General features: G+C 35.7%; 1 protein-coding gene across 1 annotated transcript in view; it reads right to left on the reverse strand.

The window, feature by feature from the left end:
• LOC103106134 (B cell scaffold protein with ankyrin repeats 1) overlaps positions 1-16,070 on the reverse strand; it is an 80,378-nt gene that overhangs the window by 23,085 nt on the left and 41,223 nt on the right. Inside the window, exon 4 of the mRNA XM_016423039.2 lies at positions 5,384-5,452. Within this exon, the coding sequence (XP_016278525.2) occupies positions 5,384-5,452 (69 nt within the window). The remainder of the gene's footprint in view (positions 1-5,383; positions 5,453-16,070) is intronic.

Here is a 16,070-nt window from a genome sequence, read left to right on the forward strand (position 1 = left end):
ATTAAAATCTTTTCTCTTCATGAAAGATTACTCTAAGAATTATGTACTTGCTCTGGATTGATAGTTCAGTTGATGAATGTGGACTCATTTAAAAATTGCTTTCATTAAAACACAACCAGGACTTCCGGGTAATCATGGCTGCAATCTAGACGCCACACGCTTCCTCTTCCCGGCACCGAATGAAATAGACTACATCAAAGGAGCATAAAAATCACCTTTGGAGGAACAGAAGGACACCCCAGTACTCCCAGTACTCCACAGAGGCAAAGATATGTGGGGCTTGAACATTTCCACACTATAATAAGGAGGAAAAGCTTGCACAGAAAAGTGAACTGAGCCGCCCTTCCCCCACCTCACCTCCCCCACCAAACCAGAGTGAGCTACCTGAGCGCTCACCGGGACAGCGAGTGAGTGGGGAACGTCTCTGTCTGGGGGGGGGGGCGCTCCAAGGTCCTTGGGATCTGGGGACTGCCAGGAAAAAACGTCTCAGGGCGGTTTCACTGGAGAATCTGGCGCTGATTATGGGGGTCAGCGGAGCTGTACTTGGGGCGGCTGCGCTGAACATCTCTCCGGAGCTAAATACCAGGGGCAGACCACGCGCTGATTATCTGGGCGGAGCTCAACACCTGGGCAGTGTGGCTGTTATCAGGGACCCAGCACTCTAAGAAACCTCGGAGGCTGGGAAGAACTAGTCTGAAGCAACCTAAATTCACAGAAAAACTGCCCATATAATCCAGACCCCAGACCAAAAAGGAAAGGGGAATAAAACCACCAAAGGGATGGCTCACATGGCCCAAAATCAAGCCTCCAGGAAGAAAGGGAAAAAAGTGACTATTGAAAACTTTTATGGTGGGAGTACCCAAGGAAAAGAGGAGAATGAGGAGGAAATGAAAAAAAAAATCAGAACATGCCTCCCAAAATGGAAACTATCAACAAGCTCTGGAAGATCTCAAACTGGAACTTATCCAAAAGATGGAAACCTGGAAAGAAAAATGGGAGAAAGAGATCAGCAGTCTGACAGATAAGACTGCTCAATTGGAAAAAGAACTCGAAGCATCCAATAGAAGGGCAGACAAAGCTGAAAAGCAAAACCAGTCCCTAACAACCAGAATTAAGCAAATCAAAGAAAACGAGATGATAAAACAGCAAGAATCAATAAAGCAAACCCAAAAAATTAATGAATTAGAAGAAGACATAAAATATCTCACTGAGAAGGTCACCGATCTCGAAAACAGATGGAGAAGAGAAAACCTCCGAATTATTGGTCTCCCAGAAAAAACAGAGATAAACAATAAACTCGATAGTATTCTACAGGAGATTATAAAAGAAAATTGCCCCCATGTTCTGGAGCAAGGGGGCAAAATAGAAATAGAAAGGATTCATAGAACACCTTCTATACTAAATCCCCAAAAGACAACGCCTAGGAATGTAATTGCCAAATTCAAGAGCTTCCAAGAAAAGGAGAAAATCCTACAAGAAGCCAAGAAGAGGAGCCTCAGATATAAGGGGGCTCGCATAAGGATCACACACGACTTAGCGGCTAACACACTAAGAGACCGCAAAGCATGGAACACGATATTTAGAAAGGCAAGAGAGCTGGGTCTCCAACCAAGAATCAACTACCCAGCAAAACTGACTATATACTTCCAGGGGAAAGTATGGGCATTCAACAAAATAGAAGATTTCCAAGCATTTGCTAAGAAAAGACCAGAGCTCTGTGGAAAGTTCGATATCCAAGCACAGAAAGCAAGAGAAACATGAAAAGGTAAATATGAAAGAAAGGGAAAAGGAGATAAATCTTTATCTTTTTCTTTAAGTCAAACTCTCTTCTATAAGGACTACATTTACATCAAATTATATGTATTAATATGTGGGGAAAATGTTTTGTGTAACTCTCATAAATTGTATCATCATAAGAGTAGTTAGAAGAAACATGCATAGGGAAAGATTGGGGCATTAAGAAGATTTGGGGAAAGTGGGGGCAAAGAAAGGAAAAGGGAGGGGGGAACTGTCGATAATACTAAGATTAACTTCAAGAAATAGGGGGGGACTTAATAGAATAATCTTTCCCATATAAAGATACACATGGGAAGGGGAGGGGAAGAACTCTTATATGAGAATGAGAGGAAGAGAGCATGAAGTGGAATTACTTAAACCTTACTCTCAGTGAAATCAAATCTGAGAGGGAAGAACATCTAGATCCAGTGGGATCCTGAATTCTATCTTATCCAATAGGGCAAGAAAGAAAGGAAAATTAAGGAGGGGGAGGGGGAAGGGAGTATAAAAAGGGAGGGAAGGAGAGGGGGGAGGGAAAGGGAACATAAAAAGGGAGGGGCTAGAAAGGGAAGCATCTCAAGGGAGGGGACTAGGGGGACTGACCTAAAGTAAATCACTGGTTCAAAAGGAGAAAGCTAAAGAAGAAAGGTCAGAACTAGGGGAAGATATCAAAATGCCAGCAAATCCACAAATGACAATCATAACTTTGAACGTGAATGGGATGAACTCACCCATAAAACGTAGACAAATAGCAGATTGGATTAGAACCCAAAACCCTACCATATGTTGTCTTCAAGAAACACATATGAGACGGGTTGACACTCACAAGGTTAGAATTAAAGGTTGGAGTAAGACCTTTTGGGCCTCAACTGATAGAAAGAAGGCAGGAGTTGCAATCATGATATCTGACAAAGCCAAAGCACAAATGGACCTGATCAAAAGGGACAGGGAAGGTAAATATATTCTGCTAAAAGGGAGTATAGACAATGAGGAAATATCACTAATCACCAAATGGTATAGCATCCAAATTTTTAATAGAGAAACTAGGAGAATTGAAGGAGGAAATAGACAGTAAAACCATATTAGTGGGAGACTTGAACCAACCACTATCAAATTTAGATAAATCAAACCAAAAAATAAACAAGAAAGAGGTAAAAGAGGTAAATGAAATCTTAGAAAAATTAGAGTTAATAGACATATGGAGAAAAATAAATATGGACAAAAAGGAATACATCTTCTTTTCAGCACCACATGGCACATTCACAAAAATAGATCATACACTAGGTCACAGAAACATGGCACTCAAATGCAGAAAAGCCAAAATAATAACTGCAGCCTTTTCAGATCACAAGGCAATAAAAATATTGATCGGCAAGGGTACATGGAGAGCCAAATCAAAAATTAATTGGAAATTAAATAACATGATACTCCAAAATCGGATAGTTAGAGAAGAAATCATAGAAACAATTAATAATTTCATTGAAGAAAATGACAACGGCGAAACATCCTTTCAAACCTTATGGGATGCAGCCAAGGCAGTACTTAGAGGAAAATTCATATCCCTGAGTGCAAATATTAACAAATTAGGGAGGACAGAGATCAAGGAATTGGAAATGCAAATCAAAAAACTTGAGAACAAACAAATTAAAAACCCCCAGAAGAAAACCATACTAGAGATCCTAAAAATTAAGGGAGAAATTAATAAAATCGAAAGTGACAGAACTATTGAGCTAATAAACAAGACTAGAAGCTGGTACTTTGAGAAAACAGACAAAATAGACAAAGTACTGGTTAATCTAATTAAAAAAAGGTAAGAAGAAAGGCAAATTAACAGCATTAAGGATGAAAAGTGGGATCTCACTTCCAATGAAGAAGAAATTAAGGCAATCATTAAAAACTACTTTGCCCAACTATATGTCAATAAATATACCAACCTAGTTGCCCAGACTAACAGAAGAAGAAATAGTTTTCTTAAATAATCCCATATCAGAAAAAGAAATCCAACAGGCCATCAAAGAACTTCCTAAGAAAAAATCCCTAGGGCCTGACAGATTCACCAGTGAATTCTATCAAACATTCAGAGAACAGTTAATCCCAATACTATACAAACTATTTGACATAATAAGCAAAGAGGGAGTTCTACTAAACTCCTTTTATGACACAAACATGGTACTAATTCCAAAGCCAGGCAGGCCAAAAACAGAAAGAAAACTATAGACCAATCTCCCTAATGAATATAGATGCAAAAATCTTAAATAGGATACTAGCAAAAAGACTCCTGCAAGTGATTAGAAGGGTCATCCACCATGATCAAGTAGGATTTATACCAGGGATGCAGGGCTGGTTCAACATTAGGAAAACTATCCACATAATTGACCACATCAACAAGCAAACCAACAAGAACCACATGATTATCTCAATAGATGCAGAAAAAGCATTTGATAAAATACAACACCCATTCCTACTAAAAACACTAGAAAGCATAGGAATAGAAGGGTAATTCCTAAAAATAATAAACAGTATATATCTAAAACCATCAGCTAATATCATCTGCAATGGGGATAAACTAAATCCATTCCCATTAAGATCAGGAGTGAAACAAAGATGCCCATTATCACCTCTATTATTTGACATTGTATTAGAAACACTAGCAGTAGCAATTAGAGAAGAAAAAGAAATTGAAGGCATTAAAATAGGCAAGGAGGAGACCAAGTTATCACTCTTTGTGGATGACATGATGGTCTACTTAAAGAATCCTAGAGATTCAACCAAAAAGCTAATCGAAATAATCAACAACTTTAGCAAAGTTGCAGGATACAAAATAAACCCACATAAGTCATCAGCATTTCTATATAATTCCAACACAGCTCAGCAGCAAGAACTAGAAAGAGAAATCCCATTCAAAATTACCTTAGACACAATAAAATACTTAGGAATCTATCTCCCGAGACAAACACAGGATCTATATGAACACAACTACAAAACACTTTCCACACAACATAATGAAGCTCAGGAATAAAGTGACCTGTCCAAGGCTTTATAGGTAGGAACATCTGAGATGGATTGGAGCCCAGATTTGGTGACTTCAGATTGGGAGGGGGGGTGGGACATGTTCTGCCATGTTGTATTACATAGCCAATATCAACCTACAAGGAGCTTCCTCATTTGGAGTTCTTTATATTAATGATATCATAAGTCTAATATTAAAAAAATAGCTAGATAACTAAAACACATTATTCCAAGTCTATTTTCTTAGTTAAACATATTACTTTTGTTTCACTGTTCTTCCTGAGAAGGATTTTTAACTTGAACTCATGTAAAACATACATATATATATATTTGTATATATATATATATATGCATATATATATATTTGTTTGTCTGTTTGTTCACATATATATGTGAAACCAATATATATATATATATATATATATATATATATATATATATATATATATATATATATATATATATATATATATATATATATATATATATATATATATGTGAAACCAATGATGCAGATGCTTATTTGTTTTCTGGATTGGTAATATTCTCATGATGCTTGTCCAGAAACAGTTGGACATATTAAAGTCAATTTCAGTACCTGGCTTTTTGGCAGGAGCCTGGAGCTTGTCACCATCATGCAGAGGTCTGGTGGTCTTCTGTTGAAACACTGGAAAACACAAAATCCATTACTCACTGAGCCCAAACATCTCCATCTTATTGTGCAGCTAGATTGCTGTACATCATTTTTCTCTAATGACAATTCGTGATGTATTTTTTTTCCTGAGTAGGAGGACTATTAAGTTTTCAATTTTGTCATTTGTGCCACTAATTATTCATGTCAGATATTTCTTTCTTTTTCTAGAATAGAATCTTGCTGGTACCAGGCCTCATTGACTTATTGAAATAAAAATATTTTGTTTTGTTAACAAGTAAAGAAAACCTCAGACCCTTAAAACATGCTAAATTCTACACTTAGGTAATATTACAAATTTGCATGAAATGACTCATACTTCCTTTTCTGTGCTCAGCAAAGTTGATGATTGAATTTTCCTTAAGCAGGTGAAGGAAAGGATGTATTTCATAGAAGGAACAATGGAAATAATAGTTAAATATTTTTAGTGTTTTAAGTTTGTTTTTATTTAAGAACTTAGTCATCAATACACATAAACACTTCAATATTTGAAGAATGAAAAAATGCACAAGAAACTATGAGCATCATGAAGGAAAGTTCCAAATTAGTGGATATGGAGGGTGATGGATTGGAAATGATAGAAATGCCAAAAAGGAGAATGAAAAATAAAAAGGGTACAAAAGAAAAAATATGGTAGAAGAGGAAACACGAATGGAATCTTACTTGTTTCATAATGTTGAATTGATGTTCTGAACAATCTGGGTGTGTGGGTGAGTGGGTGGGAACACTCAGACATGCGATTTCACAGAATCACTGAAGATGAGAGTTGGAAGGTTCTCTAGCAGTCAGCTAGAACAACCCAAAAGGAAAAAAAAGAATTCCCATTCCTATTCCTATTCTACTTTCTGGAGACAAACAGAACAAGTCAAGTCTATCTTAACCTGATAATCTTTAAAATCTTTGAAGGCAGCTCTCATGTCAGCCTTCTCCATGTGTCCCTAACTCCTCTATAAGTATAGGAAATTCTTTCAATGTGGAAGTTTGCATTCAAATTGTTTTTAATCTGATAGGGTTGTATGATGAAAAAAGTGTGTAGACAATTAGTGTAGGGAATTCTTGCTATAGATATCCACTCTATCAATGCAGCTCATCAGGAGTTGCCTGGGGTCCAGAGAGATTGTCCAAATGGACCATGGATATAGAGTTAGTATATAAATCAAAGGCAGGACTTAATCCCATGTCTTCTTGATTCGGAGGAGAGCTCTCTATTCCTGAGACCACATTGCCTTGGCTACAATAAATACCCCCAAATCTTCAAATGCTTTGTTCTCATGATCTATTTCTCACATCAGACATACTAGTTAGGAAAAGGTAGAACTTCTCATCTCCTTTGACAGATGGAGAAAGATAGCTTTGTCTGCTGTCTGCTAAATACCCCTAAAATTTTGTATTTGGGGATTTGCATTCCCCAATTCATTTATATATACTCCAATGTTCCTTGTCCCAACTTCTACTCCCACTAATCAGTTGGGTTCCCTAGAGCTTGGTCACAAATCTTCCCTTCATCATTCAAAGAGTATCCTGGAAGGGTCAGGAAAGTTTTCTAATTCTGGTGGCTCGAGGCCCCACTAGTGTTCTTCCCCCTGGAGATTATGTTGAGAACCATTTAGATGGCCAACTTTAAGTCGTTATTTTGGAAAAGGCATGCAGGAAGCACAGTTGACATAGAATATCAGTCCTAAATATCTGTGACATATTTTCCTCAAAATATAGAGTTGGGAGAAAACTGGGCTCATGTGGCAAATGGGCTTCTGTCTTTTGGAAGTATTTTTTGTCCTATTTTGTCCTATTTTGGGGAAACTTTAAGCATGGTGAATCTCTGTCCCTGTCCTTGACTCTTCATTCATACACTATCATTTGAACAGTTGATCTTAGGACACCATTTAGGAGACCAATAAGAATGTGCCAGAACCTAGGAAGGTGGAAGGACATCTGTAAGATAAAGGTGTTGGGGAGAAGGACACTCAACCAAGGTTAAAGTTGAGGTCTTTTTCTCCACCCCCCAAATAGCTTTTCCTCAGGAATATGCTATAAATTCATACTTTAATTTCTGGAAAGCATCCCAGTCTAGCTAATTTGGTCTTATACAGAACCCATAGGACAAAATACTGCAGTTAATTGGCACAGATCTCTTGTCTGACATATTATCACTTCATCAAATGAACAGTGTGTTCAGGAAAGATTAGAACTTCTTGTGTAAGGGCTCGCCAATTTGGGGGCTGCTTATCCATCTGACTGTTTATCTTCCATCCAGCTCTCTAAATTTATGATCTTATATGCTTGGCATAAGTACCAGAAGGGCAGTGTAATGCAGACGACAGAGGTGTAGCCTTAAAGACAGGAAGACCTGAGTTCTAGTACTACCTCTGAGACACAGTAACTCTGTGACTCTAAGCAAGTCATTCAACCTCTCAGCACCTCAGACAATTATTTAAGATTCTAAGTTACAGATTAGTTGCTGACCTACATCACTGGAGTGAGACTCCATGTTAGGAGTTCTCTATGGCAGTGAAATTATTGGTCTGGACAAAACCAAGAGTATATGAGTCACATTCTAAATAACAAAAGATGTATTGAATACCGGTGAAAAGAAAATGTCGAGGGAAAGGGAGAGTATGTTGAATACACAGTTTTGAAAAGTAGGAATAATTAACAGAATTTTTAAATGTGAAATTTATAAGGAAAATTCTATGTATATATGGTGAAATTTATTAGTAGAAAACAGCTTGATGCCTCACATTGACATTTGGAAACAGAGCCAAAGATAATTTTCTTACCAACTGATGGATGTTTATGGAGCATAAAATTTTGTTAGAAGGATTTACAATCTATGGTTCTACTGCCTAATGAATTATTTTGAGAATAGGAAAAGTTATAAAAAGGGATTTCTACTATTTTTTGGTCTACTTAAATGTAAAAAATATACTTTTAATATTTTAAAAACATATTGAATCTTTATTCTTTGCCAATATTGTTAAGATAATGGCTGGGAGTGCTGGGGATTAAAAAACATCTGACTTCATCAATTTGGGAAATAACATGAATTCAAAGTAGGGAATTAATCAATACAGCCTCTAATTGAAAAGTGTAGTAATTGATAAGTTTGGAAAATTCTGCTGAGTTTTGCAACCACTAATTAATCAGAAATGGATTTGGTCTTCTGTCTGTTCAGAGTTTATTTGTTAAAACCACTTTGCACCCTGAATTTTGCAGAATTACTTCCAATTGACATCAAATATTCAGCATGAGCAAAAGATGAACTCCTCCAGTTTATGGAAAGAATGGAAACATGTATATTCTGTGGTGCTGAGATCTGTTGGCAGTGGTGTGGCAGCCTGGAATGCATTTATCAGGGAAAAGTGGGATTTGTGAAAAATGTTGTGAATAAATTCATCTTGCTGCCTGAAGTGCTGATGTGTGTGCACACATATCCTGTGACACAATATACAGTTGTCAGTAATAATTCATGGCTTACCAGAGGGTTATTGATGTGGCTTGATTTGGAATGGGGGCAGGTACTTCCAGGCTAAGGTTCTATTACACTATCTTGAATGTTGGAGTCTCATGCTGCAAGTGATTTTGACAGACTAGAAGACTGGATTGAAATCCAGTATTATGAAATGCATTAAAATTTAAAAAAAAAACCCTTACCTTTAGTGTTAGAATTGATGCTAAATATCAGTTCAAAGGCAGAAGAGTAGTAAGGGTGAGGCAATTGGGGTTAAGTGACTTGGCCAGGGTCACACAACATTTATTGATTTTTAGAAGCTTTATTTTTTATTTTTATTTTCATGTCATTTCCCCTTAACCTCCCACCTTGTGCTGAGCACTCCTGTATTTTTTAAAAAGTGAAACATTAAAGTAAAACCAATAGACAAGTGACGATACCTGACAGTCTAGGCTGTATTTTATGCCTGTAGTTCCTACACACCTTAACTGAGAAGAAAGAAGTGTATTTCATCATTTCTTGGGAACTGAGATTGGTTGTATCATTGATTTAACTTCTATATTTTTAGTAGTTTTTGTTTATATTATTTAAGTAATTGATTTGGTTTTTTTGCTTACATTCTTTTGATCAATTCATACAAGTATCCCCATGTTTCTTGAAATTCCCCACCTTCATCCATTCTAATGGCACAATAAGATTCCATAATACTCATATGCTGAACAGCTATCTAACTGTGGTAGATAGAGTGAAACGAGGAATATTCATCTTTTTGAGTTCATAACTGACCTCAGACACTTATAGCTATGTGATTCTGGGCAAGTCATTTAACATTGTGTGCCTCAGTTTCCTCATCTACAAAATGAGCTGGAGAAGGAAAAGGTCAACCACTCCAGTAAGAAGACCCCAAATGCAGTCATGATGAGTTGGACACAACTGAAGCAACCAAACAACAAAAAGTACACCACAGTTTGCTCTAGTTTATTTTCTTTTCATTATCTTAAAATATTATTATAAATATATTGGATGAGACTTCTTCCTCTCTCTCTGATCTTTTTGGTCTATGTGGCCAGCATTGATATCACTGAGGGAAAGAGTTTTTCACAATTCAGTGAATTTTCTGGAATCAATTCTAAGTGGTTTTCCAGACAATGAAAACAACAGCTATACTCACAGAGTAATCATGTGCTTCTCTTCTCATATACTCTCCCACAATGACCATTTCTGTCTTTATCACTTGAATGAAAAATATGAATTTGAACTTCAGGGTTTGCTTTTTATTAACATTGATTCTCTTAGTGACTAAGTATTATTTCATATGGCTGTTGATAGTCGGTATTTATTTGTTTGAAAAATTTCCCTATACACTATACATACACTTAAATATTTTTGTCAACTCTAACTTAGATATCAGACTCTTGTCATAGAGATGAAATTTAAAAGAGAAAAATGTTTAGTTCAATATGCATCGATCTAAAGGATAGACACATACTTAGGCACAAGAAGAGGAAGATATGCCTACATAATATTCCTGTCAGAAGGAAAAGAGGGATAGAGAAATTTTAGTGAGTTATAAGACAAAACTGTGACATGAAGAAAACAAATGTGATCTTGGGCTACAAAATGTCACATAAAATAAGGAGTAGGGTGGCAATGGGTCACCGATTTATGGGTAGATCATATTTGGGCTAAGGCATTTAGTTATGAGCACCACTTTTTATGAAGGATAATGACTAGCTGGAGGGTGTCTAGAGGAAGGCACCCAGGATGGTCAAGAGTCTTGAGTTCGTGACACATGAGTATTGAGTAAAGGAATGAAATGAAATCTTCAGCCTAGAGAAGGCTTAGCAGGAGACATGATAGCTGTCTTCAAGAACCTGAAGGGCTATCATGTAGAATAGGGGTGTCCAACATATGGCCCACAATGTAATTGAGAAATATTTAACAAAATAAAGAAAAATATAATAAAAATCAATAATGGTAATGTATGATTTTCTAAGTCAATATGTGGCTAGTAGAGATCCTTATACATGGTTTAGTGACCCCCTCTTTCTATTTGGGTTTGTCACCACTGGTGTGGAAGAAGAATTAGACTTTTTTTTTTTGGCTTGGTTTAACTGAGGGAATACAGAGCACAAAGAAGGACCATGGGTAAAAGTTACAAAGAGGCAAATTTAAGCCTGAAGTAAAACCAAAACCAAAACCAAGAAACTTCCTAACAACTGGAATCCAGAATAGGAGATAGTGAATGGGTTCATCCTCAACTGCAAGGCTTCCAACAAAGTCCAATGAACATTATGCAATATTTTTTAAAAATGTGAGTTGGAGTTTCCTCTCACTTCTATGGCTGTATGCATGGTGACTAGTGCCCTTTATTTAGTGGTGAAATAGATGGAGCAATGAATATTCAATCAAGAAATTTTGAGTTCAAATCTTGCCTCAGAAATATACCAGATATATGATCTGGGGCAAGTCACTTAACCTCTGTCCACCTCAGTTTCCTAATCTGTAAAATGGAGATAACATCTACCTTCTAGAGTTGTTTTGAAGATTAAATTAGATAATTATAAAGCAATGTGCAAATCTTAAAAGTACTATGTAAATATAGTGATGATACTGCTGGTGCTGGTGCACTGATTTATAACAAAAATGGCAGCCAATTGCTAACATATTAAGTAGAGTCTTTTTTGTTTTAGACCCTTACCTTCCATCTTAGAATCATTACTGCATATTGGTTCCAAGGCAGAAGAGTAGTAAGGGCTAGGCAATGAGAGGTAAGTGACTTACCCCAGGTCACACAACAAGGAAGTATCTGAGGTCTACTCTATCTACTGAGTTACCTAGTTGCTCCCAAGCACAATCTTCTAATCAATACAGAATACAGGGTATACTATTGTATGGAAGACATGCATGGATAGAGATTTATTTCAACTAATTTCTAGAAATAATAAAGTTTACAATCATGTTTCCCATGAAGCATAATAGAATAGTAGGACTGGAAGTCTTGAAACCTTTTTGGCTATCCATTGTAACATTCAATTCATAGAGGAGTATATTCTCTAGGTATTCATTGAGGCATTTCTGGAATCATTCCAATGATGGGAAAAACGTACATCCTAGTTCTAATCAATTTTAGGGCAATTTTAATTGTTAGGGAAAACCCTTTAATTGAATTGAAATGTACCTACTTATAATATCTACCTTTTGGTCCTAGTTTTATCCTCTGGAACTACATAGAATAAATCTGACCCCATCCTCTTTGGCAGTCCTTCAAATATCTGTAGACATTGGTTATGTTTTCCTTCAGTCTTTTCTTCAGGCTAATCATTCATCGAGTCTTAAAATAATTTCTTCTTGGACATGTTTTTCAGATTTTTCATCATATTTGTCTCCTGTCCTCTGAATTTGCTCTTTTGTCCATCTATCAATTAGAATGTGATGTTCACAGTTAACACTATACTCCAGATGTATTTTCACCAGTTCAGAGTACAAGGGGACTCTTACTCGTCTTACTTTGAATGTGATATTTCTCTAGCAGTTGTTTGAGATTGCATTAGCTATTTTTGTTAGTCACACAACACTGTTGACTCATACTGAGTCAAGTGACAAAAAACAAAAATAAAAACAAAAATATCTTCCTATATCTTTTTCTTTATTGCTAGCATTCTCCTTTTCCTTACTATCATTATAATGTGTATTTATATAATATTTTGAGATTTGTAATGCATTTTCCTTACAATTCTGTTAAAGAATTCTTCACCCATAAAAAATTGCTTATAAGGAAACTGTGGCTATGGGAGATTAAATGCTTTCCAGTGTAATATAGTTAAAAAAAAAAACAACCCTTACCTTTTGTGTTAGAATTGATACTAAATATCTGTTCCACAAGACAGTACTGTGTATTGTTTTGAAGGCAGAACAGTAAAGGCTAGGCAATTGGAGATAAGTGACCATCCCAGGGTTACCCAGCCAGGAAGTGGTGAAGCCAAATTTGAACCTAGGACCTCTTGCCTCCAGGCCTGGCTCTCTGTCTACCAAGCTACCTAGCCTGTCTCTGATCATGTACAGTTGATTTTTTAGATGCTAAATGTAAGATGTTATTCTAATGTCATTTGATGATTACTTTCATTGAAAGGGAATATAATAATCCAATAAAGGAAGAAGCTTTTAGTTGACTTTGGTTTTAATAAAGAGAAGAATAAATCATAAAATGGCTAAGTATTCTCTCCTTCCTATAGGAATTAGCAGATATTTTCACCGCTAACATTGGAATATATACTCACCTTTTATTCTAAAACTTTCAAAAAAAAACTTTGTACATCCACATACTTATATAACATATGTGTGGTTTTATAGAGATTTTAATTTCATAATTTCTTCATGGAATAGGTAGGGGCAGATATCAAATCCGAACTGTGGGTAAGGGAATTGAATCATAGAAAGTGGCTTGTTCAAAATATATGTGTTCATCGCACGTAAAATTCAATATTTTAAAGTGACAAACACAGTAAAACATTAAAAAAAAGAGTGTATCTGAAAACATTAACTCTAAATTACTTAAAATAAATTCACATTAATAGATTAATATAAGATATTTTTTTCTGCATCCCCTTTGGGAATCATTTTCCTCTTACTCCATTTTATTTTGTATGAGACTGACTCATTCTATCTTGCCAGTTCATGTTTCTTATAAAGGGGTGGCCCTCTGCTCCTGCGGACTCACCACATTGGTGTGGGACTTAGAGTAGACACTGGATTAGCATTAACACTACTACTGTACCTGAGAACTCTTCAACTAAAATGATCCACCAGCCTCTTCTCATGTTATCAGGGATAACATGTGCATATGAGCCTTACTTTTTCTTTTGTTTATCTTTTAGATTTTGTTACTGTTCCTAGTTGTAGCCATTTTATATTCTTGAGGTCTGATTCTGCTTTCTTGACTTGGCATCACATCATACATCTTGCTATATTTCTTTTTTGGGGGCAAATAGAAATATTTGTCATTTCTAACGATGTGATCATGGTATACGTGTAGCCCAATTTATCATTTTAAAACTGTTAATCATTTTAATGTTACTGTGAATTTAATGAATGTTTGCAGAATTGAATTGAATCTTTACTAAAATGATCATGCTATTTAATTAATACAAGTTAGTATTAAAATTATTTAAAATGTAATATACTATACATATAACATTATATACATGTAGTGCCTTACTATATTAAGCTTATTTTAATGTGCATTTCTCTGATTATTAGGGAATTTTAATAATTTTTCACTAGATTTTTATTTATGTTTCTTCTTTCAAGAACTTCCTGTTCACACTATGGCCAATTATTCCCTAAGACTTGGTTCTTATTTTAGAAATTCATTTCAATTAAATATAGATTTTAGATATAAGATTGTAATCAGGGATAACTTTCTACAAACATTTCCCCTAATATCTTGCTTTCTTTTTATTCTGGATGATTAGATTTTTGCTCTGTAAATATGTACATATACCCAAAAATATATGTATATGTATGTATATATGTTCTATCTATCTAATCTATCCTTCTATCTCTCTCTCTCTCTATCCATCCATTGCTCTGTCTTTCTGTCAATCAATCTATCTATCTATCTATCTATCTATCTATCTATCTATCTATCTATCTATCTATCTATCATTTATCTATGTGTGTGTAAGGTCTTTGATAAGTTTTGAGCTGGCCAAAAAGAATCTGGGAATTGTAATTCTTCCCAGCCTGGGAAGAGAGGAAGCTAACATAAGATCAAGACTACAGAGCAGGGGTCCCTTGTCTCCCACAGTGAAAGTTTTGGGAGCATCTGTGGAGATGGAAAAGACAGAAAAGATAGAGGACAAGGAAGAGGAGAAGAGAGAAATGTTGGGCTCTTTCCTAGGTACATGGAGTAGCAGCTCAACTTTTGAAAGCAACATCCACAATTCCTTTTCTCTAACAAATACCTCCAGGTGAAACTATGAGAAGTGGAAATTGAAGAGAAAAATGGGAGATGATAGACTGTATTTTTAAACCAAGGGTCCTTCACCCAGATATTAAAGTGTTGAGAGAAAAATTATATTTAACTTGCATCCATTCCTATTTATGTCCTTTATTTCTGTTCAAGACTGAATCTAACTGATCTATTCTTATTTCTCTTTAACATCTGTGGTTGACTCTGTCTTTGCATATTCTTGTGTCCCATTACTCCTGAAATGAGGGTACTACAGGACAGCATTGGAGACCATAGAGGAGAGAGTGACCTTTTCTTGTCTGATCCAAACCTCACAACCTACTGTGAGAAAGTTTTCCCATTTCAAGTGGAAGTATAATCCCAAGCTACTCATATATTTCATAACCATTCCTCCAATGGTAGCATTACTATAAAATTGGGGTCTTTAAAAATCTGCCTAAAGAGACAGAAGCCTAACATAGCAATCTCTGGGTTACATGTATATGTATATGTTCAAAAACATAAATGCACACACATACATGTATACACATATATTCATATGCATATTTATACACACAATATTCAATCTACATGTACATATAATATATGTATATTTACATATACCTATACACACATACCTAAATATGCATATATATATATGTACATATTTATATATGTGATCCTGGGTGAATCATTTAACTTCAGGGTTCCAGCTCTTAAAAAGTTCCAAAAAAGGTACTGATTTGTATCATCTGAGGAAGTTTCATCACTTGGGAACCCCCAATTTTAATGAAATTGTAGTTCCATTCTCTATACCTTTACACACACACACACACACACACACACACACACACAAAGTTGTCTATGGTGACACGATTTCTTCTATTTTTTGGATAGGATTTTTTTCTTCTCTACAATCATGATAAAATATTCTGAGCTTTGATTCATTAGGAATACTATAATATGAAAAATAATGAAGCATAATGTAAGGTACTATGGCATAATTGCTAAAGAGCAAGTCCCAGATTCAGGGTTAGCTTCAGGAACAAGAAATTCTACCTATGACATAGTTTAGGTATATGATCTTGGGCAAGCCATATGTATTCTTAGTGCTACCAGGCTTCTTTCCAGGAACTTCCTGTAGCAATGCAATCACATCCACAGAAGCACACATTACATACACATACACACAA

The sequence above is a fragment of the Monodelphis domestica genome, chromosome 6 (assembly GCF_027887165.1).
Source record: "Monodelphis domestica isolate mMonDom1 chromosome 6, mMonDom1.pri, whole genome shotgun sequence".
NCBI lineage: Eukaryota > Metazoa > Chordata > Mammalia > Didelphimorphia > Didelphidae > Monodelphis > Monodelphis domestica.